General features: G+C 37.6%; 1 protein-coding gene across 4 annotated transcripts in view; it reads right to left on the reverse strand.

The window, feature by feature from the left end:
- Nucleotides 1–4,336: 4,336 nt before the first annotated feature.
- Nucleotides 4,337–24,518, reverse strand: part of NPNT (nephronectin) — a 123,192-nt gene continuing 103,010 nt past the window's right edge. For all 4 annotated transcript variants that reach the window (XM_007495835.3, XM_007495837.3, XM_001367090.5 and 1 more), the window contains 4 exons: nt 19,192–19,284; nt 18,606–18,704; nt 9,942–10,198; nt 4,337–8,074 (listed from right to left, as the gene is read on the reverse strand). In XM_007495835.3, coding sequence (XP_007495897.1) covers nt 7,979–8,074; nt 9,942–10,198; nt 18,606–18,704; nt 19,192–19,284 — 545 coding nt within the window. In that variant the 3' untranslated portion in view covers nt 4,337–7,978. The remainder of the gene's footprint in view (nt 8,075–9,941; nt 10,199–18,605; nt 18,705–19,191; nt 19,285–24,518) is intronic.

Here is a 24,518-nt window from a genome sequence, read left to right on the forward strand (position 1 = left end):
CCTTACTAATTATTAATTTCATTGCATTGTGATCTGAGAGGGTTGCATTTGTTATTTCTGCTCTTTTGCAATTGTTTACAATGTTTTTATGCCCTAGTGCATGGCCAATCTTTGTGAATGTACCATGTGCTGCTGAAAAGAAGGTGTATTCCTTTTTATCCCTATTTATTTTTCTCCATATATCTATTAACTCTAATTTTTCTAAGATTCCATTCACTTCTCTTACCTCTTTCTTATTTATTTTTTTGGTTTGATTTATATAGTTATGAGAGGAAGGTTCAGGTATCCCACTAGTATAGATTTTCTATCTATTTCATCCTTGAACCCCACTAGTTCCTCCTTTAGAAATTTGGATGCTATGCCATTTGGTGCAAATACATTGAGTACTGATATTTCCTTATTGTCTATACTGCCTTTTATCAGGATGTAATTACCGTCCCTATCTGTGTTGACTAGTTCTATTTTTACTTTGGCTTTGTCAGATATCATGATTGGGACTCCTGCATTCTTTTTTTCAGTTGATGCCCAATAGATTTTGCTCCATCTGCTTACCTTTCCTATATGTGTGTCTACCCTCCTTATATGTGTTTCTTGTAGACAACATATGGTAGGATTTTGGTTTTTAACCACCTCTGCTCTTTGCTTGCATTTTGTGGGTGAGTTTATTCCATTTACCTTCAGAGTTATGATTACCAGCTGTGTTTTTCCCAACATTTTGATTTCTACTCCTAGTCCTGCCCTTTCTTCTTTCACTGTTTCCTTCTACACCAGTGTTTTGTTTTTTTGTCATTCCCCCTAATTCCCACCCTTATTTTACTTCCCATTCTACCCCTCTTCTTATTCCCCTCTTATTTTCTTTACAGTCTTTTTAAACTACCTCCACACCCTCACCCTCCCTTTTATTGCTTCCCTCCCCACCAGTCCATTTGTTACCCTTCTACTTCTCTATAGAGTGCAAATCAGTTCTCTGTAACAATGGATTTAATTGTTCTTCCCTCTTTGAGTCAATTCCAATGCATGTACAAATTAAGTATTTCCTGTCTCCAACCTCTTTACCCTTCATGTGTATTGGTATTCTCTGGTATTCTCCCCCACTCCCACCACGTGCTTCTTAATAACATATAAATTTACCTCATTTTGTTTCTTTTCCCATTTCTCTTAGTATTAACCTCTTTTTTTAGCCTCTCTCTCTCTCTCTCTCTCTCTCTCTCTCTCTCTATATATATATATATATATATATATATATATATATATATATATATATATATATATATGCCTTGATATTTCATCCTATACAGTTTGTCACTGTTCCCTCTAATTATAATTCTAGTATATTTCTTCTAGCTACCTAGGTGATAATAACAATTTTTAAGTTACCAATATCCTCTTTTCTTATAGGAATACATATCATTTTAACCTATAGGGTCCCTTAAAAATATTTTCCCCCCTTTTAATTACTTTTTGGTGATTCTCTTGAGTTCTGTGTTTGGGCATCAAATTTTCTATTCAGTCAGACTATCCCAGTCTTTTCTTTATGAATGTTTGGAAGTCTTCTATTTTATTAAATGACCATATTTTCCCCTGAAAGAATATCGTCAGTTTTGCTGGTTTGCTAGATGATTTTTGGTTGCAGACCTAGTTCCCTTGCTTTCTGGAATATCATATTGCATGCCTTTCAGTCCTTTAGTGTAGATGCAGTCAGACCCTGTGTTATCCTAACTGTAGTTCCATGGTATCTGAATGATTTCTTAACAGCTTGTAATATTTTTTCCTTGGTCTGGTAGTTCTTGAATTTGGCTATAACAGTCCTGGGTGTTGTCAGTTGGGGATTAAGAACAGGAGGTGATCTGTGGATTCTTTCAATCTCCATTTTTCCCTCTTGCTCTATAATGTCAGGGAAGTTTTCTTAGATAATTTCCTGTAGAATGATGTCCAGACTTTTTCTTTTGTCATGAACTTCCAGTAGACCAATGATTCTTAAGTTGTCTCTCCTGGACCTGTTTTCTAAGTCTTCTGTTTTGTGGATGAGGTGTGTCATATTTTCCTCAATTTTTTCATTCTTTTGATTTTGTTTTACAGTTTCCTCTGCTGCCTTGTGAAGTCATTTGCTTCTAGTTGTTGGATTCTAGTTTTTAAAGACTGAATTTCATCTCTGGGTTTTTGGTCATCCTTCTCTTTCAGGTCAGATTTTCTTTGGAGGTCATCTTTCATCATCTTTGACTCATCTTTCATCTCCTTTGCCTCATTTTGAAGCTGATTAATTTTTGGCTTTCAAGACACTATTTTCTGTTTCCAGATGATTTATTTTGCTTTTTAAGTTATTTTCCCAGTTGTCTTCAGTCTCTTTTAATTTTTTTATTGTATTTTGAGTTCTTACAATGCCTGCCTCCAATTCCCCAAAGTTTCCTTGTTTTTGCTTTGTGTTCCTTGATCCTTCTCCTTTTCATTTGCTCTTTGTTCATTGACTAGATAGAAGCTGTCAATTGTAATTTCTTTTTTCTTTTTCTGTTGTTTACTCATATTTCCCTCTTCTTTCAACCATGTTGACTGTAATCTTGCTCCTCTTATTTTGTGCTGGATCTGTGAGTTTGGACTGTTCTGTTCTGAAGGGGCTTCTTCTCTCTTCTGTTGTTTGACCAGGTAGTCTGATCTTCCCTGGAGGACAGCAGAAGTTGAAGCAGCTGAGCTTACTGCCTTGTTGTCAAGGTTGTTGCCTGTAGTTTGTTAAAGCCTTTGCCCTTAGAGCTCAGTCAGTGAGGCTTTCAAATCAGTCTGTGGGGGAGGGGTATTGGAGCTTGATCTTCCCTGCCCTCTTATCTGTCCTATTAATGAGATTGAGCCAGGGCAGAGTTGATCTGCAAAACTGGCTGTGACCTGAGGCCAAAACCTCCAGAAAACAGGGGGTGGGGGGTGGGGCAAGATGGAACATTTCAGTTTGGACTGGGCTGACTGCTCTGCACTTCTCCTCCAGCTGCCACTACACTGCCTGTGTTCTAATCCCTGGACCCGGCACAGCTTTGCCAGTAAGGTTCTCCCTCCAGACTAGTGCCCTTGCTCAACCAGAGATTCTAGCCACCACTGGAGGCTCAGTGCTGTAGGTGGGTGAGGGGTCCTGGGGCCTTCCTTCTTCCTCTCCCTTAAACCCACCTGTTGTAGAGTTCAGGCTTTTGGGGGATGTACCTTTTAAGTTGGGTTCAGGAGGAGGGTTCCCTATCTCTGTCCTGTTTTTAGATTTGGTTTTTAGTCCCCTTGAAGCATTGTGTTTTTGATCAGTAAGGGTTTATGGAGGTCTGAACTTTTGTTGCCTGTAAGCCACCATCTTGACTCCACCTCTCCTGTTTTCTCATTTGTAAAATCAAGTTTATGATATAGCACCTCTCTCCTAGGCTGTTGTGAGCAAATGAAATAATATATAAAAAGCACTTTGCAAACTTAAAGCACAAAATTGATGTTGGTTATTCACCTCCAAATGCCTCAGATAAGAATCCTGTTGAAATTATCTACCTAATCATATTTGGGATTGTAGAAAAATTCCCACCCCAACCAACTATCCAATATAATTCCAGATATTATTATCCAAGAAATCCCTAATGGAGAACCAGATGCTAAGTTCTTGTATTTAAATAAACCAACCAGGACATAGTAAAGCTCTGAAATAGAATAACTTGCTACACTACTATCAGTTATATCAAAGGTTATATCACTTTCTTGATAAAAATGCACATGTAAAACATATCTTTATCCTCTACCCTAACATTATAATGAATCTCTGTCTTCTGTGGGCAGCCAGGTGATGCCATAGAACTATGTTGGCGTACCTATGGTACACGAGCCAGAGGGGGCTGTTCCCTTCCCCTTCTTTATGTGCACTGAGGACATTTCTCACATCATCCACCCCTTTGCTCAGTAGCCCAATGGGAGTGCTTCCTTTGTCTCCTGTCAAGGGTAAGGTGGGGGGTCACATGTGGAATGAGGGTTGCAGTTTAGGTACTCAAGTCTCTAAAAGTTTTGCCTTCACTGCCAAAGAGCAAAGAGTGTTAGACCTGGAGTCAGGAAGACTTATCTTCCTGAGTTCAAATGTATCCTCAGATTCTTATTAGCTGTGTTACCCTTGATAAATCACCTAACCCTGGTTGCCTCAGTTCCCTCATTTGTAAAATGAACTGAAGAAGGAAATGGCAAGCCATTTCAGTATTTTTGCCAAAGAAACCCCAAATGGGGTAAAGAAGAGTCAACTGAAACATCTGAACAAATTCCTTCTACAGCTGTCTCTTCTAAGTTCTTACAAAAATAATGAAACCTAAAGAAATCATCACACAGAATTATCAAACACCAATTGACATTTGTGAAGAAACATTTTTATTTTTAGCCATTATGGAAAACCATTAACTTTTTTCATTTTAGAAAACATTAAATAATAAACCAGTAAGATGTTATACAGTACTTTTGATAACTTCTTCCATCTGTTTAGTGTAATATCTTATTGGCACCTACAAGTGGACTTTTCAATTATTTCCTCCTTCTATTTTTCCCTGTGCAGTTATTTGGCCAGTAGAAAAGCAAATGGCAGAAATGTTTTATATGTAGAAATCCAAGTTCAGTTTCCTTGCCCCTTAATTTATATTGACCTATGACAAGTTCTATTTCTCACCTCATGCCTTCCTTCTTGTTTCCCAGTACATGATGAAACATTCAGTGGTTTCCACTGTTCCATGAGTGTTGCTATTTGAGAAAGTGAGAAACTGGGCCATCCAGGTGACAAAAGCCCTTGATACTGAAGTATTCAGTGCTCTACCTGTTTACCCAAGAGACTAATCACCCTCCTTCTCCTGAGAGGTTTCTGCCACTCCCCTGCTGAACAAAATTTCTCTGATGTTCTTTCTCCTCTATAGTCAGTCTACTCCTGGACAGAGTATTTTTTTAATGACAAAGTGAAATTCCCTCAGGTGCTATCACCAGACATATTAGAAGCCTATATAGCAGCAATGGCAAAGATGTGGCACATGTGCAGAGATGGCACTCAGGTCGCTGCTCCATTTCCCCTCTTCCCAGTGCCTGAAGACATTTTTTGCATGCCCTGCCCCTCTGTCCATCTGCCCAAAGCAAGAACTTCCTCCTCCAACTCTCTCCAGCAACACAGGGGCTCACAGAAAGCTTGAATTTGCCTTCTGGGCACTCCAATAATAGTGTTAGGGATACTGTTAAGTCAAAGGCTGGAATCCTGGCAGGAAACAGTGGAAAGAACAATGGCTTGGGAATCAAAGAACTTTGGTTCAAATCCTGCCTCTGTCACTTAATTACATATGACCTAAGGCAAGTACCTTAAACTCTCTTGGCCTCAGTTTCCTCATTGAGAAAGTGAGGTGATTGGACTAGCTAGCCTGCAAGGTCTTTTCCAGATTTAACATTTGTTAACTCCTTCTAGTCAATCACTCTTTGACCTCAAGTAGGACTTGAGGATGAGATGGATTGCCCATCTGCACTGGGGAAGAGGATATCTACATGGATCAATGGGATATATGGAAAAATCAAATTAGGACAAGAGCAAAGAAGTTGTGAAAGAACTTGATAAGATTCAGACCTAGTCAAAACAGTGTTGTTTGACCTGAGCACAGCCATCCTTCAGGTGGAAGGTGTTTGGGGAGTTTCTTTAGTTGTTTTTTTTTAATCTATCTTGATGTGGGACTAGACATCCTAATTAAACTAAAACAAAACAAAACAAGCTATCCTGTTTTCAAAGCCTTTTGGAGAGAGTCCTCAGCTCCACTTCCCTCAGTAAACAATTTGAATTTCCAACTACCCTAGCTGGGAAATTCCCCTTTACACTATAGTCTAATCTTATTTCTTCTTATTTTCTTCAGTGTATGTGAACCACAGAGGATGGTTCATAACTGAGCTTTGTATCCTTGGAAATCAACATTGATTTGCCCCTAAATCTTTTCTTCTCCAAACTGACTGATCCCAGTTCCTTAAATGTTCCATCCTAGACCTTTCTCTCCCAACCCTCTAAGAGAGTTCTGGCAGAACTGCAGAAACTATTTTTTTATTTTTTCAGTGTGAATAATAAATGTTTAAGAAGTATTGTTGCCTCTAAGATGCATTTGCTTTTATACTTAAGTTGAAATTGGTTGGGAATAAATATAAATCTGGTTTCATTTAGTCTAAAATGGTGATAGGTCCTTATAAATAAATGGCTGCCTATATACACACTAACCCAATCCACTGCATCTCATAAACACTACTTCCCCCAACTTTCTTCATGTCCCAAGTAGATACTCTGGCATATAAATTACATATCAAATTTTTAAAAATTGGTAAAGTATAACAAATGCCTTAAAGAAATGCCAACAGACTCCTTTCCCTCCTTCCTGGTAAGCAAGTAGAAATTTTAGAGATTTCTCAAGAGAGAGACATAGGATAATAGCAAATAGCTATTTGTCACCATGTTTGCCTTTGAAATCATGGCTTCAAGCAATGAAGGGTGTTAATATATTCAGGATTCTATATGGCACAATGGGAAAGGCATTGGTTCTGGAATCCAAGGACCTGAGTTCAAATTTTGCCTCTGCCATTTATTTGTGGCAGATTTATTGGATCATGGGCAATTGACTGAACTTCCTTGTTCATCAGTTCTCCCATCTATAAAATGGTGGTGGTGGGGACTAGATGGCCTTTGATTTCCTTTTCATATACAGAACTGTAACCTTTGACCTTGAGATTCTCTTTGGACCTTAGTTTCTTCATCCAAAAAAAACAGGGTTTGGACTAGAACTCCTCAGTCCCTTCTATGAATTGAAAACTAGAAATCTACTCATTCATAAGATGCCAGAAATTCACTTGTGTACTATGAAGCAATGGTTTGCTACCCTTAGCAGGAAGGAAGGAGCTGATTCTAATCAAAATTGTTCTGATCAATGGTGTCAAATTCAAATAGAAATGGGCCACAACACCTGTATATAAGAATCCTTGTGGGCTTGATATAGTTTTATTTATTTTGTTAAATATTCTCCAATGATGTTTTAGTCTCCTTCAGGCTACCCCAGGGGGAGTGTTGCCAGCCACAATGTGGCCCATGAGCCACCTATTTGACACCTCTGGTCTGGATTAATCAGAATTAAGACAATTATGTTATAAAAATATGTATTTAGCTCACACCAATGCCTTATCCTGTCAAAGTGAGATGATATTTACAGTTTTCTATCAGGCCTACAGCACAGGGTCATAGAAAAGGATGAGATTTCCCATGATGTGTCTTTCTAAGCTCAAGAGATCACAAGCTGCTTTTTATCTTACAGCTAGAGTCTGCAAATATTAGGAACACATAAATACATAATATCAATAGCACATTTACAGAAAACACAGCTCTACCAATATTAAAGGGATGCAATGCCTACTCTATATAATTGTCTCTTTTTTTAAAAAATGGATACAACATAAGAATAAATGTAATTTGACATTGAACATACACATCCTTCTTTCTTTAAAAAAATGGCAGTAAGTAGACAACCAGAGTTTGGTTCCAGGCTAGAGCTAGCTTAAATTAGGAGAATAAACCATTTCTACAGGTAGACTGTATCACATGTGAAACGGTTACTACATTTGGTACAGCAAGGGACACTTAGTAGGATTCCCTTTCCATAGGGAGTTGCCTTTTTTTTAACTCCCCACCAAAATGTGATCTTCTTCCTTATTTCCAGAGGCATCTCAGAGCCACGATGAAGGATGTGTTTTGTCCCATGTACACTGCAGCACCAGAAGAGACAATGGACGAAGGGGTAACCATCATGGGGGTTCTTTATGTAAAGGAGAGTTTTACTCTTCATTGGGAATTGCACAAAGCAGGCCAACAAGAATTGGATCTCCAACCCATCTTGCTCCTGACCCAGCTCTTCTCAGCCTGATGGAAAGGGAGATAGGAGGTAGGGATAGCAGGGAGGAGTGGGAACCAAGCAGATGCTCATTGCCAGTGTTGGAGGAGCTAGGGTTCTTCAGAGCACCGGCCTCTCTTCAAGCTCACGTCATCCAATCCAATCTCCCCGGAGTGGCCATGCTTTTTTTCACCTTTGAAGATGACCTAAGAAGAAGAAACACAGCAACAGTCAAGACTCTTCTCCCCACTCCAACTTCCACTTTTTAGCAACCATTTTGTTTGGAATTTTTACAAAAAAATACTAAGTTGCTTCAGATCTCACGTTTGTACTCCACATGAACAACTTATTGGATTGTCTATAAGAAGTTGATGAGATTGAATTACAAAGTTGTTCTATCAAAAAATCCAACAGTGGGGTAGAGCCAAGATGGTGGCTTAGTCACAGAGAAAGCCAAAATTGCTCTGACAATCCCTCCTATCTTTAAAAATGCCTCAAAATGACAGGAATCCAAAAAATCACACTGAAGTCCTGAACTCTGAAATCTTTTCCATTTTTTTTAGCTACGGACTACAAGCTACTCCTACTCAGGAATGCTAACCAAATGTGAAAAATATTGGGAAAGAGTCTAGAAGTAAAAAAAAATTATTAAAACTGAGAGTGAAAAATGACAACATGTCCTTTTTGCAGAACTCTGTGTGTGTGTGTCCAGACATGTCTTCTCTGGCAAATCATGGGTCATCAGTTAAAACCTTTGTGCAACTCTTCCTCTCCAATGAACTTCCACCACTCAACCTCACAGAAAAAAATTTAAACACTTACCTTCTGTCTTAGAATCTATACTGAGAATTGATTGCAAGGAAGAAGAGCAGTAAGAGCTAGATAAAGAGGGTGTATTGGTAGACAGAGTGTTCACAGTGATGAGATCAAAGATATAAGATCAACCATTTTTCTGTCTTAGTATCATTTCTAAGATAAGGGGCAGCTAGGTGTCTCAGTGGGTTGAGTGCCAGACCCAGATACAGGAGATCTTTGGGTTCAAATGTGCCCTCAGACACTTCCAAGCTGTGTGATCCTGGGCAAGTCATTTGACCCTCATTTTTGCCTAGCCTTTACCACTCTACTACCTTGGAAACAAAACTCTGTATTAATTCCAAGATGGAAGGTAAGGGTTTAAATGAAAAACAAAACAAAACAAAAAAAACAATTTCATTAGATTGTATCTCCTTGAGATCAAGTAATATTTTTGCCTTAAAAAAAAATCCCAGTATTTAGCATAGCGCCTGGTCCATAAGAGATGCTTAATAAAAGTCAATTGATTGATTGATTGTGACTTGGCTCATTAGCAACAATGTTAAGTGCACTTTACTAAGATTTATACCACTTTTGCCCTAATCTTCTTTATTTAAAGTCAATGTATAAAAGAGAAATTAAGCATTGCAATTACAATTAAGTATTACAACTATGGCTTAGGTATTTTAAAACCAATTGTTACTTAAACCAGGTCATCCATGGTCTCATAATCCTCTCTTATACTTACTCCATTGTGCCCTGTATAAAACAGAAAAGAAAACCACTGATGTTCACATACCTAGTTTGAGGGATGCTTTCTGACTCACTCAGTAATCTCTGATTAAAAGAAATCTTTCAGCCTTTCAAGGAATATCTATTGATCATTCATAATTCTCAAACGTTTGAATATGAGGAAATGGGAAGAGGAGGAAAACGGAGTCTTTGTTGGTCAAAATTTAAAAAAAAAATCATTATATCAGTCTCTACCCACCACCATACTTCAAAGTCTTTTCTAGTGAGACCATGATAGATCTTTGCTTCTGTCCCCTTTTCCCAGGGTGAATTTTGCAGTGAATAATAGAGTGAATAGAGATAATTAGTGAAGCCAACTGAACGAGAAGAAACTCAAACTTTTTCAGAGCCTTAATTGGTGAAGAGACCAAGGCTTTCTCCACTCTGGCTTTTTAATGAAGAATAATTTACAATGCTTGTCACTCATTCCCAGCTTCTCTGTTATAAAGAGAACCCCATAGACACTGATCACTCTGCAGTCTTACTTACACTCTTGATAGCAGAACCTCGTAAGGTGATCTGTGTTTTCCTCCAGCCGTGGCCGCCATTTCTTCCCCATAGGGCTCCTCCATGAGTACCATGCTTTCTCACAAACACCTGGAGTGTGCCAGAGTGAACCCCAGATACTTTGTGCTTGAATGACAGACACAAATCGCCTGAATTCATGAGGTGGCCAAGAGGTAGCACTAAGCGAGCTGTTTTTCCACCTGGGCCTTTGGGTGCTGAGACAGTCAAATACTGCCCACCTAGAATGGGAAGACCAGTAACATTGGTCATTTTATTCATGTTGGAAATCTTTTCTTTCCCACATGGGTCACTCTGCTATTTAACCAGAAATCTGTTGATGGCTAAAGCTAGATATTAGGAGATCCAATAAAACATTCAGGTTAAACTATATAAAAGTTATGTCTTAAATTCCATTCTTTTATATTAACTGTTGATTTTTAATTAGTTGCATTAGTAGGTGAATTCTAAAATAACCAATACACAGCATTGATTCCAAGACAGAAGGGTAAGGGTTTAAAAAAATAAAATAAAATAACTTTGTTTTAGACAGGACCCATGTTTTAATTTTCTCCTGATGATATGTAATCTATTAATTCATGCCAACCCCTTCTTGGTCACTTAGTTTTATAGAGGTTCCTTGGGCACTGAGAAATGACTTCCTTCGGGTCACATAAACATTAAATATTGAAGCAGGACTTGAATTTAAGTCACCCTAGAAACTGATGCTGGTTATATATCAGGTTCTCTCTCTCTCTCTCTCTCTCTCTCTCTCTCTCTCTCTCTCTCTCTCTCCTTATCTTTTGTCTTAATATCAGTTCTAAGGCAGAAGAGAGGCAAGGGCTAGGCAATTGAACTTTAGTGACTTGTCCAGGGTCTCACAACTAGAAAATATCTGAAGCCACATTTGAACCCAGGTCCTGCCAACTCCAATTCTGGCACTCTATCCATTGTACTTCCTAGCTGTACCAGCCATGTCTTTAGAACAAGAACTAATAATTTAAAAGTAATTTCTTTTTTTGCTTAGGAAAAGAATCAGAAACACACTCAGACATGCTCATCCACTTACACTGAGTTATTTGTCACCCTATTCTCCTGTACCAATTTTCTTCTTGATCTCAAGATTATTGTTAGTTTAACCTTACTGCCAGGGGAAGAGATTGATCAGAAAAAAGCATTTCACTATGAATAAATCTCTTGGTAATTGACAAAACTGGTGATAATTTCTCTTTATCTGCTGAATCCATACTTAAAAACCCAGATCAGGTATTAGAGTTTTGTCTGATTCTTAGCTTAGCAAAAATATCTGACACAAAGCAGGTACTTACTAAATGCTTGTGGATTGACTTTTGGTACTCCCCAAGCAACAAAAACCTTCCCCCCTTGGACCTTCCACAGCACTTTGCACCTCTCAATGCCCTCGTCGTGTCTCATTTTGTAATGTGATCCTCTGTAAACTCTGCAAAGGTGAGAATTAACTCCTATTTTAGCTTTGTATCTCCCTCAACACAGAGCACAGTGTGTTGCATGTAGTAGGCACTTACTGCACTGAATTCTGGATTGTTCCCATAAATTTGCCCCAACCCATATGCTGATGGCTTCCATTTAAATATATTTTAGTTTGATAGTTCAATGGCTGTTGATGATTGGTCAGTCATCCCTCACTTGAACTTAAATGACCCGCCCACCTTCCCCTCTAGTTGTACATGTCTTAGATACTGTCCTTTAGAGCACTTGCAGTCATTATGATCATTAATGTGCTACAGCCTTCTTCAATTGATATCCACCAAACATCTCTGCATTGGTCTTTGGGTTGCCTTTAATTTTTATTCTTCTGAAAGTAGGACGGTCTAGGATCATCGCTTGATGCATAGAATCTTAGCAGTCATTTAGTCCAACTTCTCTTTGGACTAATATCATGTTAAGTGGGAAAGAAAAGGAATATGCATTAAGTGCCTACTGTGTAATTAGAATTTTGTACTCCAGGACTCTGTTTCCCATTCCATAAGGATGAAAGTGGGATTCTGGGAAACAGAGTCCTGGGGTACAAAATTCTAATTACACACTACTATGTGCCAGGCACTCCACTAGGTACTTTAAAATATTACTATATTTAATCCTCATAGCAACTGTGAGAAGTATTACCTATTATCTGCACTTTATGGTTAAGGTCAATAGAAGTTAAATGACTTGCCCAGAGTCACCCAACTAGGAAGTGTTTGAAGATGAATTTGAACTTGGCTCTTCTTGACTTTAAGGCTGGTTCTCTATCCATTGCACATTTAGCTGCCATGTCTTAAGTGATACCTTTATGCCACTTCCTAGAATCATCATTAATATATTGCTACCCATTAAGCAATTCTGCATTGGTCTTTGAGGCAACTGCAATTGATCTTTCTGAAGATATAATGTTCTAAAATCATAACATGATGGGTAACATCTAGCCCAGTCCTCTCATTTTTTAGATGAAGAAAAATTAAGGTCACATAAGATTATGTCACATGCTCAGATTCACATAGATATTTAAGCAACAGAGTTAGGATTTGAACTCAGGTCCTCTGACTCCAAATCCAGCCAATTCCTCTGTGCTGGGCATCTAGACAATATCAATAGAAAACCTTTCATGTTAAATATACTGATCCTGACATTAGAAAACCAGAGGGCTAAGTACTATACAAATGCCACTGGTTTTTATTAAAAATCTTGAATTGAGATAGCATTGATTTCTTTCCCAAATAAGGCTTATTTTTCTCTAATTCAAGTGACTTCATTAATTGTCACTCTGTTTTCCATTATTCATTGCAAGGCACATTGGGAAAACCGTTGAACAACTTCTCTTTGATTAGCTCTAATAACATTATATTCCACTTACAGCATTTATCCCATTCTCAATTATATTATGTCTCAATCTATCTCATCATTCCAACTAAATTGTAAGCTGCATGCAGGCATGAGCCATGGCATACATATCTCCCCTCCTGTCTAACATGGTGGATTCCCAATCATTCCCAGCATACATTGTTCCTCTTTTCCTTTTCTTCATTTTTGCCCTACAGTTTGGAGTTTATCCTAGAGACCTGGATTCAAATGCACATAAGATGCATTTAATATCTGATGAATTGATACTCAATTAGGAACACAGATCTAGAGCAGGAAGGGGTCTCAAAAGCCATCTAATACAACCCTTTCGCTTTACAGAAAAGGAATTGAAGGACAAAGGAGTATAGTAACTCACCCAAAATCTCAGAGCTAGTAAGGTGGGATTTGAACTCAAGCCCTCTGACTCCAGAGTCAGTGGTCATTCTACTACATCCTCTCTTACTCTTGTTTCCTCTCTTATTCTTTCCAGAGAGATTCTTGCCTTGACACTAAGCCTAGCACTCTATTTAACAAACCCTATTTAATAAATTAAAAAAATATTTAATAATAAAAAGTAAATTTAATAAATTAATAAAAAAGAAATCAGAAGGATTTGAAGATGGTGGTCACTAAATAATTTTAATCCATTTGCACGTTTGTCATGAATTCTAATTCTAACTACTCTGCCCATTTGATCCATGGTCAAGAAATGGATCAGAAGGCACCAAGGGCACTAGTAAAAGGAATACCCACATGAATGAGGTCATGGATGTATAGAAGCATCAGTATTATTACTATTATTATTGAAAATAATAAGGAAATGGGAGGCCCTGGGTTCAAATCTGACCTTAGACATGTCCTAGCTGAGTGATCCTGGGCAAGTCACTTAACTCCCATTCCAATGCCTTGCCCTTACTGTTCTTTTTCCTTGGAACCAATATACAGTGTTGATTCTAAGATGAAAGGTAAGGATTTATTTTTAATTTAAAAAGTAAGGGCTAACATTTATCTAGCACTTGAGATTTGCAAAGCATTCGACAAATATTACCTCACTTGATCCTCACAATAACCCAGGGAGGTAAATGCTATTATTATACCCACTTTATAGATGAGGAAATTGAGGAAGAAGTTAAGTGACTTGTCCAGGATCACAGACCTAGTAAACATCTGAGATAGGACTTTAAACTCAGGTCTTCCTGACTCCAGACTCAGTATTCTATCATTGCACACCTAGCTGTATCAAGATCTAGATAGATGATTCAGAGCATCTTCTTCCTATACCAAGGGCATGGGTATAAAGGACAGGGAGAGGGAAATTAGACTAGTCCCATGGTTAGTGCTACATTTTTGTTGTTTGAATATTTAAGGTCATGTCTGATTCTTTGTGACCCCATCTGAAGTTCTCTTGTCAAAGATACTGGAGTGGTTTCCCATTTCCTTCTCTGGTTCATTTTACAGATGAGGAAACCAAGGCAAACAGGATTCAATGACTTGTCCAGGGCCACACAACTATTAAGTAAGTGTCTGAGACTGGACTTGAACTCAGGAAGAAGAGTTTTCCTGGCTCCTAAGGTGCTACCTAGCAGCCCCTTGAGGGTTACATTAACATCCATTAAGTGGAGAGCCAGAGGAGAAAGACCTTCAGTCTTTTGGTCGATTTTCTACAAAGACATGGACCAACATCTTCCAGGGCAAAGGTTGATTGGATTGGAACCAATGGAACCAACACCAATGGACTAAGTACCAACATCTGTGAAACCATGGATCCATTCAAGGAGGGAGCTCCTGCCTGCACCCATCTACGTCCCTTCTACTTGTTATGCCAAAAAATCATAACAAAATGATGATAACAATTATGAAGAATGTTAATTATAACAAAAATAGCCAAATTACAATGAACATAAAAGTTGTAATAAAAATCTCATAATCTTAAGTATTTATAAGAAACTAGAAAATCTTCCCATGTGTCAACTTTTGAATAGTGACAGGTATTCAGGTCTGTCTGCAGTGTGAGATTACTGTGGGTAGATGATGTTCAATTATAAAAAGACAATAACTAGGATTATCTTAATCCTCTCTGGAAATGGATACTAATACTATCAATCTGCTGGATGGAGAATGCAAACAAGAGGGTCTTACAGGGGAAGTCAAACTAATAGCAATTTTAAATGATCTTTTTGCAAAGGCTGCCAGGACTTTGGAGTCTCACTCTGATAAAGGAGGCTACACTTATCTCTCTTTGTCTTGAGGTATCTGAACCATGCCATGGAAAAAGTTCCTTCATTTTGAATAAAAAGAGAGTTTTCTTTTCTTTTTTTTCAAAATCAGGAATGAGAGCCTAAGGGGAAAACCTGATCCCCCTTTTTTTCCACACCCTGCAAAGCAGGTTAAGAAAATACATGAGAACTCATTGTCCCTGGTAGGACCTGCTGGTTTAAAAAAGGTTTCGGAAAAATACTTTTCAAGGATATTAATGACAGTTCTGTAAATAAGAAGATGCTGCATCATATGATAAGGGAATACTCAGATAAATTTGAATCAACTTCTTTACAGAATTAATTCGAGTTAACTTCTTGACAGAAAGCTGGACTGAGAGCTTTCCTGTGAGTAAGGAAGTTGTTCTTGTTGTTTAATCATTTCAGTCACGTCTGGCACTTTGGGATTCCATTTGGGTTTTTTTTTTTTTTGGCAAAGATACTAGATTGGTTTGTCATCTCATCCTCCTCCTTATTTTACAGATGAGGAAACTGAGACAAACTTGCCCAGGATCACACAGCTAGTAAGTGTCTGTGGCCAGATTTGAACACAGAAAGATGAGTCTTCTTGACTCCAGGCCCAGAACTCTATCCATTTTACCACTCAGGAAGTTGTTGGCTATTTGGTTGGTTTTTGGTTGTATCCGACTCTTCATGATTCCATTTGGGGTTTTCTTGGCAGAGATGCTGGAATGATTTGCCATTTCCCTCTCCAACTCATTTTATAGATGAGGGAACTGAGGCAAATAAGGTTAAATGATTTGCCTAAGGTCATACACCTAGTAAGTATCAGAGGTTGGATTTGAACTCAGGAAGTTGAGTCTGACTCCAGGCTCAGTGCTCTGTTCACTATGCCACCCAGGAAGATATGGTTCAAATCCTATTTCTAAATTTCTCTAAATAAAAAAATTTCTAAACATTTTTTCTAAAACATATTTACCAGAGGACCATGGGCAAGTCACTTAATCTCTGTTTATCTCAATTTCTTTAACTGTAAAATGGGTGGAAATAATAACAACTCTCTCCCGGAGTTGTCATGAGATTCAAATGAGAGCACAGAAAGTGCTTTGGATAGTGTTTGGCCCAGTGGAATTGTGTGTTGGCTATGGGAGGGGGAGGGAAAGAACATGAATCGTGTAACTATAGAAAATTTTTCTTAATTAATCAATAAAATTAAATTTAAAAAAAGGATAGTGTTTGGCACATGGTAGGACTTAGATAAATGTTTATTTCTTTTCTTTCCCTACCTCCCAGGGTTGTAGTGAAAATCAAATGAAATAATGTTTGTAAAGCATTTAGCACAGGGTCTGGCATAGAGTAAATACCATATAAATGCTATCATTGTCATCTTCATCATTGTTGTCATTTTTGTCATCATCACAATATCCCAAAGGCTTCTTCTAGTCCATTCCTTTCATTTTATAGATGGGAAACTGAGGTACAAAGAGGTGGTGACTTATCCTTAGTCTCAGTGATATTAATTGCAAAGCCAGGATTCAAACCCAAGCCCTTTGACTCTAAATCCATCCCTCTTATAATGGTCCATGCTACCCTCAGTCTATTAGACAAATATGAGCTCAGATCACTCTCTGGTCAACAACTCTAGCATAAAAAATGATCTCTAATGCAGATAGAAGTAATAGGCACTATCACTATGTACTATGATAGTTTGGATCAGGTGAGAATCTGAATAGGAAAAGAAGTGAGACAGACTGGGCTCTGGCAGGGATGTAGTCAAGAAGGCTTGGGGAAAAGTTGTGGGGAGACAGATTACCTTCTGTCGCCTCAGAAGATCAGAGAGAAAACTGTGGCTCAGGAGCTGGCAGTAGAGATTTGGGCAATATTCTGAAGCAAGCCTGGATTTCATGGTTATGAGACTCCAGTCAAGATTAGAGACAAATCCCCTAGATATCAATGTAGAGCAAGATTTTTTAAAATTTGGGGGACCTCTCACAGTCTCTCAATGGACCCCTCACAGTCACTGAATGGATCAAATGAGATAATATTTGTAAAACACTTAGCAATCTAAACACTATATAAAATCTAGCTCATTATTATAATTTTATTATATTGATAATTATAGCTCTTTATAATTAATTTCCTTTGTAATTCTGTGGACTATATTTTATATGTTTGGAGTGATCCAAAAGGCTTCACTAGACAGTCAATGGGATCCATGATCCACTGACCTTAAGGTATTCTCTCTGTCTACATACTCCACCATGCTGTTTTTCTTCCCTTGCCTAATTTCATGAACTATTTTTCAAGGTTTATCATACCATCTCCAACCTCTCATCAACATCCATTCCACTCTCCTGCCAGGTGAAGTAAGTGAGCATGAGAACCTCAATCTTCTGTTCTCAAGTCTTTGGCATTTAGAAATGTTCAATTATAATAAAAAACAAAAACAAAAACAAAAGTCCAGAAGCAATACCTTACACAAATCAGTCTTTTGGAAAGTTGTGAATCTGTTGAATTTGCTCAACGCAAGTCATATACATTGATGGAAGGTTTTGTTTTTTTTTAAGGAAAAAAAAACAGTAACAGATCCATATGTAAATTAAAGAATCCTTCAGAGAGAGAGAGAGAGAGAGAGAGAGAGACAGACAGACAGACAGACAGACAGACAGACAGAACTACACTCCCTAATTTATTCTGTTGGCTGAAGGTTTTATACATCAGAATTTCCTACAGCAAGTTACACCTGCTATATCTCAAAATGTCATTTATAAGTGTTATAAGCATCATCACCATCATCTCCCAACTAGTACTATCTATGTCACTGACCACTGCCAGGGAGGGAAGGGATGAAGATGGGCTACATGAAAACCTACTCAATATTTAGATTTTAGATGAGGAAAAAATCTGCAATCTTAGAAGTCCTCCAGAGGGCCATTTCCAAAACAATTTACATAGAGAAAAACTTTGCCCTAGTTCTAGGGTACATTGTGGTAGATACCTATAAAATCAAATCTCTCAGGCTATGCTAGATAAGTAACTTTTAGGGTTTAACACGAGTAGTTTTGGAGGTTTTCTATTCTCAAACCCTGGTCTCCTCCTTCAGTCAGAAGAGACCCAGCTGCCCCTATCCCCTGGCTAGCTGTGTGGCTTTGGACACATTTCTGAGCCCCAGTTACTTCATAGGAAATAAAGAACCAATACCCTCTGCCCAATCTACATCCCCAAATTGCTTACTGAAGAATCAGCTGAGATAGTCTAATGTGAAATGCTTTGAAAAGTGTCACATAAGTCAGGGAACATGTATGGGGAAGGAGCAGTTGGAGGAACTATGTTTCTATCATGCTTCTGTCATGCTCTGCTTGTGTAGCCTCAGACAAGTCACTTCATCTCTAGGGAACCTGGTTTTCTCATCTGTACAATGACAGGTTTGGTCTACATAGCCTCAGAGATTGCTTATGGCCCCAAGTCCAAGGTCTTACAAGCTCCTATTATTGTAATTGCTTCACATATCTCCAGTTTCCTAGTAGGCACCATGGAGTCTTATACCCAAGATATTGCCACTAAATGCTTTTACCTGTTGGATCTCTGGTTGGTTCCCAGTGTAAGTCATCATCTTTTTCTCGGATCCATCCACAAAGACCATGGTCAAAATTACAGCTGTGTATCAGAACACCTAAAGGAAAGAATCAAAACACCTCAGTGGGTTACAAAAATCAGATTGGCATCTGAAGAAAAGTAGAGATGATTGAATCTTTCCCCTAAATTCATATTCTCTTCCATGTTTCAGTCCCCTCCCCCAATGTCTCACAATCTTGACTCAACCATCTCTCTGAGATCAAATTGGAAACTGCATGAAACCTCTCCCGACAGAAATGCCAACTGAGTCTATCTGTAAGAAGAGACTACAGAAAATGGTGCCAAGTTCTGACAACACAACTTAAAAGTTGTTTGATTCCATTAAAAATCCCGGCAAATAGCATGAATCAATAGTTTTGGCTCAAGTGCCTTAACTTCAGAGGCAACACAAAGGTAGTGTGAAAAAGTCAGAATGCATAGTATTCCCAAGAGTCACCAAGTTAAGATTTGAAATAACCAACCATGGAAGGGGGAGAAAAAGAATTAAAGTTCATTAACATGTAAATAGAGATGCTGGAATCTACCTGGATCATCTTTGGCTTCATCTTCTGCACTGATCCCTCTTTCAATTTCAAATATTTCAAACAGGTCATTGTTCACTCCTGGCTGACGAGGAACTGCAAGAGAAAGTCATTTTTTTTTCCTAAATGAAGGTGGTAGATAAGGAAGTGGGTCACTAAGTACCATTATCTTTAATGAGGGACAGAGAAAGAATGCCGTAGGCATTTTACTCCTCTAGGAGAACCCAATATACTTAATTACATTTCCCATGGAGATTCATAAACTTTGCTCTTCAATGATTTATGAGCACAGTAAAAATTGATTTTCAAAGTTTCTAAACTTCTATGGAAAAAAATTACTGAAAAGTCCTCACCTGAACAGCATTTTCTTAACAAATGTTTTGGCCTTAAACTCACTAATTTCTAATCAAATGTGCCACACCAAAAGACCTATATGTGTGAGAGATGCATTATCAGGGCACCTGAATTAAATCTGTGTTAAGCAGAAATGATTGCAATTATAATGAACGTCAAAATGTTACAGGTTGCATTGTTAACAATAAAAATCCTTTGCAGTTAGAGCTAATTACAAAGGACAAGAAGAGATTTTCTTTCGTGATGTGTTAAAAATTATGGCTATCTACCCCCAAATCTGTCCAAGATCATTCTAAGAGATATGCAGATGCCACTTTTCAAAAGGAAATGAACTTGGAGGTAAGAATCTATAAGTCTGTTTCAGGGTACCAAGGTAGTAAGAGGGGGAGTGTGCTCCAGTTTAGGAAGGTTGGCGGGGGGGGGGGGGGGGGCAGAGGGCAGGGGGAAGGGAGAGGTATGTGTTTTTGTTTTTGTTTTTGACACATCTTCTCAGTAAATAGTCTTTGGTAAAAGTGATATTTTTAATAAAGAATTTGTAAGAAGAGACTACAGAAAGTGGTGCCAAGTGCTGACCAAGTGCTGACAATACAACTTACATGTTGTAAAGTCAGAATGCATAGTTTTCCCAGGAGTCACCAAGTTAAGATTTTTAATTTATTTTGACTTAATTAAATCTAATTTAACTATGGCTATGAAGCACAAACCCAAAGAACCAGGAAGCTGGAAGTTAGATTTTCCCAGCTTGTTCATTTCCATATTTCTTTTCCTAAGTACTCACTGCTTTTACCAGACTCCTGGAAACTATCTGATTTAGCATCTGATAATGCACAGCTACATACTGAAATACTCTGAAAGGAAATGTTCTTTAGAAATCAGAAACTTGAAACCATAAAGATGCTTGACATTCCGTGAGCTTTGTATTCTAGGGGCAGCAGAGACAGAATGGATATTTCTAGGCAGTAGGAACAGTATGTATATAAATTTACCACAAATACTCTCGAACTTGTATTGAACTGTTATAGATAGGATTAAATCCCATATATCCTTTGTTAGAGGGCAATTTCTTTTTTTGAATTTAAAATTTCTTTTTATTTATTTATATTTTCCCATGGTCACATGATTCATGATTTTTCCTACCCTTTTCCCCTCTCCCCTCCTTGTGTTGACAAGTAGTTTCACTGGGGCTTACATGTATCATTGTTTAAAACCCATTTCCATGTTATTCATATTTGCAATAGAGTAATTTTTTAACACTAAAACCCTAATCATATTCCCACCACACCATGTGATCAATCACATGTTTTTCTTCCAAATTCCTACTCCCACAGTTCTTCCTCTGAATGTGGATAGTGTCTCATATTTCTCATAAGTCCCTCAGAATTGTCCTGGGTCATTGCATTGCTGCTAGTAGAGAAGTCCATTACATTCGATTGTGCCAAAGCATATCCATCTCTGTGTGCAATGTTCTCCTGGTTCTGCTCCTCTCACTCTGCATCAGTTCCTGGAGGTTATTCCAGTTCCCATGGAATTCCTCCAGTTTATTATTCCTTTGAGCACAATAGTATTCCATCACCAACATATACCACAATTTATTCAGCCATTCCCCAATTGAAGGGCAGCCCCTCATTTTCCAATTTTTGATGCCAATTAAATCCATCACCATTTCCCAGTATCCTATTAATCCTTGAAGGTTCTTCCACCTTTTGACTCTATCCTCTAACTCCTGGAACCTCCATCTTAAGAAGAGTCTAAGTTAATCATCCTCCATCATCCCTCACTGTTTCAGTTTTTGACTTCTGGAATTCTTTTTTCCATCACACTCTTATGTGGCTACCCCCCCCCCCCAACCCCCTTCAGCTTCCTTTTTTTGCTAGTTATTTCCCTTTGTTAGAACATAAGTTCCTTGAAGGCAGGAACTGTCTTTCTTTTTGCTTGTATATTTATTCCCAAAATTTAGCACCCTCCATGGTATATAGTATTTGCTTAATAAATGCTTGTTGATTCAATTCTAAAGGTTCCAATGAAGGAAGTAGAGAATTCTCTTTCAACTGAACTTTTCTTTCTTCCAGTTCTGAAGTGTTTATTCTTTTTTGATTCCAATTCTGCCTCTCTCAATTAGAGATAGAACTTTCTCTACCTATGTAGATAAACACTTACTCTGCAATGATAGCCTTAGAGATTTGCCATTGGCACTGAGAATTAACTGACTAAAGTGCCACAAGATTATATGTCAGGAGTAAGGCTTAAACTCAAGTCTTTAGAACTCTCAAGCCAATTTTCCAACTATTATACCATGCAGCTTCTCAAGAGATTTAATTGAAAACAAATACAAAAGCTATCTCTCATGATTTTAAATATAGTTTTAGCTAATCAAACAAAATCACCAATGCAGTTAAGGATGGTTAAACCTCAAAGTAGAAGTCTTAGAATTCACAAACATGTGAGAGTTTTGATAAATGTGACCAAGGGCAACAGGTTCATCACTAAATTAAATTCCTCTTTCTTTTCATTATTTGATTGGATTCTTGAACAATTTCCATGAAAAATTCTTGTATTATTTTCTCAATCTAGTTAACAAAATTGTGAAAAGACTCAAAATCAACTCTGCTGGGCTAACATCAGTCATAAAATTTTCATTTGAACACTAGTAGATTCAACATGTGATCTGTATTTACTACCTGCCACTCACAGTGTCACTGTAAACTTGAATTAATGAAGAGGATGGAAGCAGGAATGTGACACTATAACCTCTCCTCTTGTGTGACCTGGCCAAATTACTCGACTGTTCTTTCATTGTCACAAATACTTTCAAGATGACTATGCAGGCTTCACAATTATATAAAAAGAGTCTGACAGCAAAAAATTGTCCCTATAGCTTTTATGCATACATTAAATAAAAATTTGGAAGACTCTGAGAGAACTTATAACTAAATGCTACATAATTATATTTTACCATGTGAGAGCAACTAATAAGAACAGTCTATTAACTAGGATAATGAGGACAGTCATTATCTATTGGGTCACCATGGCCAAATAGAAGCTAATGTACATTTCAGGGAAGAACGATTAGCAAATTCATTAATTGGTCTGATACTTTTATTGTGAAGGATCAACATCTACTTAAAACTTCATATTGTTTGCTGGTACCAGAATATGGGGGGATGATCAAACCTTAATATCTTTTGTGAAATGCCTAATAATATACTTTCACTCAGAATATTATTCATATTTTCAGAGATTGTTCTCATGATTTTATAGAAATAGAAAACTTAGTCTTTTGTTATTGAGTCTTTTTGGGTACCTTTCTATGTGTGTGGGTAATCATAAGATCTATTTTCTCCAAGTCTTTTATGTATTTCCCCCTCTCATATATCTTGAGAATTGTGTCCAAATATCATAAAAACTGAATCATCTTCAATATAGATGTATACTTCAACATACGTATACTTGGTCCAATTTAGCCTCCCTTCCTATCTTTGTTTTCACTACGTTGTTGCTTTTGCTTCATGAATATCACCAGAGTCTGTGATGTGGTGTGGGAAAAGGGCAATATGAAACAAGGGAGTATCAAGAAACATTGTAGAGTGGATAGAGAGGTGACCTTGATGCCAGAAAGACCTAGGGTCATTACACCTATTTGTTGTTCTTTAGTCAGTTCAGTTGTGTCTAACTCTTTATGACTCCATCTGGGGTTTTCATGGCAAAGATACTGGAGTGGTTTGCCATCTCCTTCTCCAGATTATTTTACAGATGAAGAAACTGAGGCAAAAAGGGTTAAATGACTTGCCCAGACACAGCTAGTCTGAGGTGCCCAAGACCAGATTTGAACTCACAATGATGAGTTTTTCTGACTCTAGACCCAGTACTCTGTCCTCTGTGCCACCTAGCTGCCCCTAGTTGTGATCATAGGTTGTAGGTGCCAACCTGTCCAGGTAGAAGAAAGTTTCCTTACCTGGGAATTCACAAAGAAATCATAATTTAGTCTTAATATACTAATACTAAAGTATGTTTAATACACATACACATACAAATATATATATACTAAAAACTCAGAGTTAAAACAAATGATTATACTTATAAAGGAAAAGTTAGATGAAATGGACTCATACATGAAAGAAAGAATGATTGTTAAAAATGATTTTGGAAATTATTTGAAGAATAATAATGGCAATAGTAAAAATTTAACTAGATTACAATGGGAAAAGGCAGAATGCATTAAAAACAAAGCTTCTTTGTTTCCTCTAAGGGAAATCCCTGTGGTATCCCAAGATGAAATATTTAAAGTAAAAACACACAAATTATTTATACCAGAGAATTTAGAATCAATAAAATGTAGAACTCCATCATTTGTAGAAGAACCAAACAAGGTGGTTAGAGAACCAAACAAGGTGGTTAGAGAATTTCAGAGAGCTATTGACATTTTTGACCCAGATTATGGTGATTTCTATTTATTTATGGAGAAACTGTTGACAAAAAGAGAAAGAAATAAGTTTAATGAAGAGACAAGAAATGACCCTTTATTGACTCCATGACCAGAAAATTTCTAGGATGTGGACATGAATAATAAATCTGAATATGAACTGATGAAAGAGGCCAGACAGTCAATAATAAATGTAATGAAAAGACACCCAAAAAGGCCCTCTGCGTGATCTAAATTTGAAGGTATTAAGCAAAAAACAGATGAAACACCTACAAACTTCCTGGAACATATTACAGAGGCTGCAGAAACATATTTAAGCATGGATGTATTAGAAGAAGGAACAATTGCACACATAAGAAGGATTTTTATAAAGAATGCAATCCCCAAAATCAAATTGTTTTTCAAAAATAATTACCCAGATCAGGAGAAAATGGAATTAGAGGTTTTAATAAGGAAGGCAATATATCTGTGTTTTGATAATGAGGACAAATATGAGGAAAGAGATGCGGTGATAGAAGATTTAAAAAGAAAACTGAGGGAAGCAGAAAACAAAGCT

This window comes from Monodelphis domestica, chromosome 6 (assembly GCF_027887165.1).
Source record: "Monodelphis domestica isolate mMonDom1 chromosome 6, mMonDom1.pri, whole genome shotgun sequence".
Lineage (NCBI taxonomy): Eukaryota > Metazoa > Chordata > Mammalia > Didelphimorphia > Didelphidae > Monodelphis > Monodelphis domestica.